This window comes from Egretta garzetta, unplaced genomic scaffold, assembly GCF_000687185.1.
Source record: "Egretta garzetta isolate BGI_Z169 unplaced genomic scaffold, ASM68718v1 scaffold397, whole genome shotgun sequence".
NCBI classification, from domain to species: domain Eukaryota; kingdom Metazoa; phylum Chordata; class Aves; order Pelecaniformes; family Ardeidae; genus Egretta; species Egretta garzetta.
In genome coordinates, this window is record NW_009260493.1 from 2,855,275 (window position 1) to 2,858,904 (window position 3,630).

A 3,630-nucleotide genomic window follows, 5' to 3' on the forward strand; every position below is an offset into this window, starting at 1 on the left:
ACTGCGTCCAGCTCTGGAGCCCTCAGCACAAGAAGGACATGGAAGTGTTGGAGCGGGTCCAGAGGAGGGCCACAAAAATGATCCGAGGGCTGGAGCACCTCTCCTATGAGGACAGGCTGAGGGAGTTGGGCTTGTTCAGCCTGGAGAAGAGAAGGCTGTGGGGAGACCTGATTGCGGCCTTTCAGTACCTAAAGGGGGCCTATAGGAAAGACGGGGAAAATCTTTTTAGTAGGGCCAGCAGTGACAAGACAAGGGGTAATGGTTTTAAACTAAACCAGGGTAGGTTTAGACTAGATATAAGGAAGAAGTTCTTTACAATGAGGGTGGTGAAACACTGGAACAGGTTGCCCAGAGAGGTGGTGGAGGCCCCATCCCTGGAAACATTCAAGGCCAGGTAGGACGGGGCTCTGAGCAGCCTGATCTAGTTAGCGGTGTCCCTGCTCCTGCAGGGGGGTTGGACTAGATGACCTCTAGGGGTCCCTTCCAACCCAAAACATTCTATGATTCTATGCTGCTTCGGAGCAAGCCAGTCAATTCAGGCACAGAGAACATTGCCATTTCTATCTTGCTAACAACCCTGTGTGAGATACCAAGGGAGTGTTATACCATATTATGCCAGCTAAGTTATACTTTATATTCAGAATGTATTGCTTTTTTGTATTTTTGTATTAATTAATGGGCTCACATTTAATTAATGGAGTCATGTTAATCTAACGTGAACCACCCCTGCTGTTCTAGAGATCTTTGGATCTTGGTGTGGGGAACTGAAAGGAGTCCTTTTCTTGGGGGAAGAAGTCCTTTCAGCAGGGAACAGAGGGAGGTCTTGAACTAAAAGGAATTCCCTTCTTTGTCAGTAGGAATTTCTGTGTGGAGGGAGAAACTCACATTTCAGGACCTTCTTGAATATAATCGTGGTGAGGAACATCCTGTCAGTGTGCTCAGTCATCTGAAGAGGTTACAGCAAGCCCTTCTCCGGTTCCCCTTTTCTGACTTGGTAATCCTTCCTCTTAGTTTTAGCGTGTAGATTCCACCCAACAGTGCTCATCTTCCTTCCTTAGTATTTTTACCCTCTCAAAGCCCAACTGGGTGGTCTTGTATTGTGCATAATGTTTTGGGGCTGTTTCCTTCTTTTACATCTTTCTGAACCCTCTGCTAACAACAGTCTATTTCCTTATCCATTCTCCCTCATTCTCCTTGCTTTAGCTGTGGCTGTTGCACAGTCAGATGAGACTGAGTTCCTAACTTCGGTTGGTTTGACTCTCCAGGTAGTTTGAGATGAGAGGGAGAGAGTAGTGAACATGTACTCTGGCCATCCTGCTTCTTTTGGTGTGGATTTGCTCAGAATGCAAATGGCTCTTTTCTGCCTTTTAAACCACTCTGAATGAAGTAGGTTCTGGAGCAAGTTATACAAACAATTCAGGTATTTCCCAATTCATTAGGTGAGAGCAGACCTGCAATACAAAACTCTTCACTGTTAACTAATATTAGGTTTATTTATTGCAAGTACTTATGTCCATCCATGCATCTTCCAGTGTGTGTCTCTGTATAATGGTGAGGAGCTGCCATATTTCTCCTTTATTGGTAGGTTCAGTGATAAGGATGGTTTTGTATGTTTTAAGGCTGTGTCCTTGTTCTGGAATATTTTGAGTTATGTTGTCTTGGAAACTGACTTCACTAAAGGTTGGCATATGGTTAACATACAGATTATTTTTATCTTACTCTTTTCCCATTGTCTTGTTCATGCTGATTTAGTGTATCTATTTTTCTAGGAACCAAAGCCTTCTGCTGTTGATTCATGTTACCTACACAAAATTTACTATTGAAGTGTTGTAGAAAATAACATTCTCGAAGCAGATATATTCTGAGTTCATGGCTACTGTATGTGAATAAAGATATATATAAATAAAAAGCTATGGCAGGAAGCCTTCTGTAGACAGTTGCTCTTTATGCTTGATTATAGAAAGTTTAGAAATAACTTTGTCTTATTGCTGAGATGATGACTTTCAGAGTTGCAAAGGAATGATATAAACTGTAGTGAGTATGCGTAAGTGCTGACTGACTTTCCTGGTATACTAATGTCGCTTTTAAAGCATGGTTACTTCTTTATGGCATCTGGGTTATGCAGTTTATAAGGAGTGAAAACACAGGTAGTTTGAAAAGTTCTAGTGGTGTGCACACACGTGCATATGCACACCTTCGCTATCCTCTTGGAGGTGTGGGTGCTCTTACTGCATGTGTACCTGTGCTGCTCCCTACAACTTACAGGTGAGAAAGCACCCCATGAGCTTACATACGTATTGTACCTCAGGTGCAAGTCCCTGTGTGTTGCACCCCACACTGGCAGCCCGCTGTCTGAATGCAGACTACTAGCAGCATTTGCCAGGGAGGGTGCTCTGTCTGGGCTAGGCCAATACCCACACAGTGGCTTGTGCCTGTACCAAACCAAGCTTTGACTGCTGCTGTTCCCACTTCAGGTTCTCTTCTGACATTTTTTTTGTTATTTTCTTACAATTTGGGCTGATGCCTCCTTCAAAAGTCATCTTGTAATTCCTCAGCTACTGTTTAATAGCACAGTGAGTTGGGAGTTGATAGTCTTCCTCTTCAACATGATAAGTTTGGAGCAAATACTGCTGAGTTTTAAGTATTCAACCCCACCCCAAGTATTTACACTCACAGGCTTAACAGGAGTTGTTATCCAGGCAATTTGCTGAGGCTGGGCCATGCAGGCACTCCCCCCGGTTGTAATGTTGTAATATATATAGTTATTAGAGTAGACTTTGTATTTTACTTGGACTAGTGCACTTTGATGCAAGTGTTAGGATCGCTATCACCATCTTAACTTCAGGAACAGAAGACAGGAAAGTCTAGCAGTCAGAACATATGACTGAGATGCAGTTTACTCAGTTGTTGTTGTTACTATACATATGAGCACAGATCTAGAACTCTTAGTCCTGGCTCAGGACTCCCACTGTGCACTAAAAATTTGTACAAACATATCTGTTCAGTCTTTACTATTTGGCTAGCCTTTGGTTCCCTTGGTTGTGTTTGATCTTCCCCTAACCCCCTCAGAATCATTATTCAGTGTTAATTATGAATTTACCTGCTTAATACAAGTATGATGACTTTTATAGGGTGAACATGAAAATTTGAATTTCAGTAATTAAGATCACAACCACACATCAGTAGTTCCTAGCCTTTTTCAATCTGCAGACCCTTAAATATTTGCTGGTGTAGATGCTATTCTGTGGCCTGTACATTAAAGCCTATTGACAGTAGGCTTGCTTTTCTGAGTTTAATTTTTGCTGACCCCTTTGAAGTACCCCAAAGATCTCAAGGCACTTGTGGAATGTAAGTTGACTACCCTGAATTTTGTTATTGTAACTACTTGTTATTGAATATGTTTTTTTTTTTTTTTTTCCATTTGCATAAATTTCCTTGACTTTCAATTACTGTGCTGGAAGCTGTGGTGTGTTTTTTCTCAGTATGGTCCATTGTTGGCCTCTCAGGTTTTCACACGTATTTGATCAGCTCCAATCAAACAACAAATGAAGATGTAAGTTCATAGTATATTTCTACATATATGTTTCTAAATAGTAATGAGGAGGTTTTTCTCTATTATTCTTGGAGAAG

At 41.7% G+C, this 3,630-nt stretch overlaps 1 protein-coding gene across 3 annotated transcripts in view; it reads left to right on the top strand.

Annotated features, from left to right (window-relative positions):
• ZDHHC14 (zinc finger DHHC-type palmitoyltransferase 14) overlaps positions 1–3,630 on the top strand; it is a 113,874-nt gene that overhangs the window by 94,990 nt on the left and 15,254 nt on the right. For all 3 annotated transcript variants that reach the window (XM_035899847.1, XM_035899848.1, XM_009644300.2), the window contains exon 6: positions 3,451–3,553. In XM_035899847.1, coding sequence (XP_035755740.1) covers positions 3,451–3,553 — 103 coding nt within the window. The remainder of the gene's footprint in view (positions 1–3,450; positions 3,554–3,630) is intronic.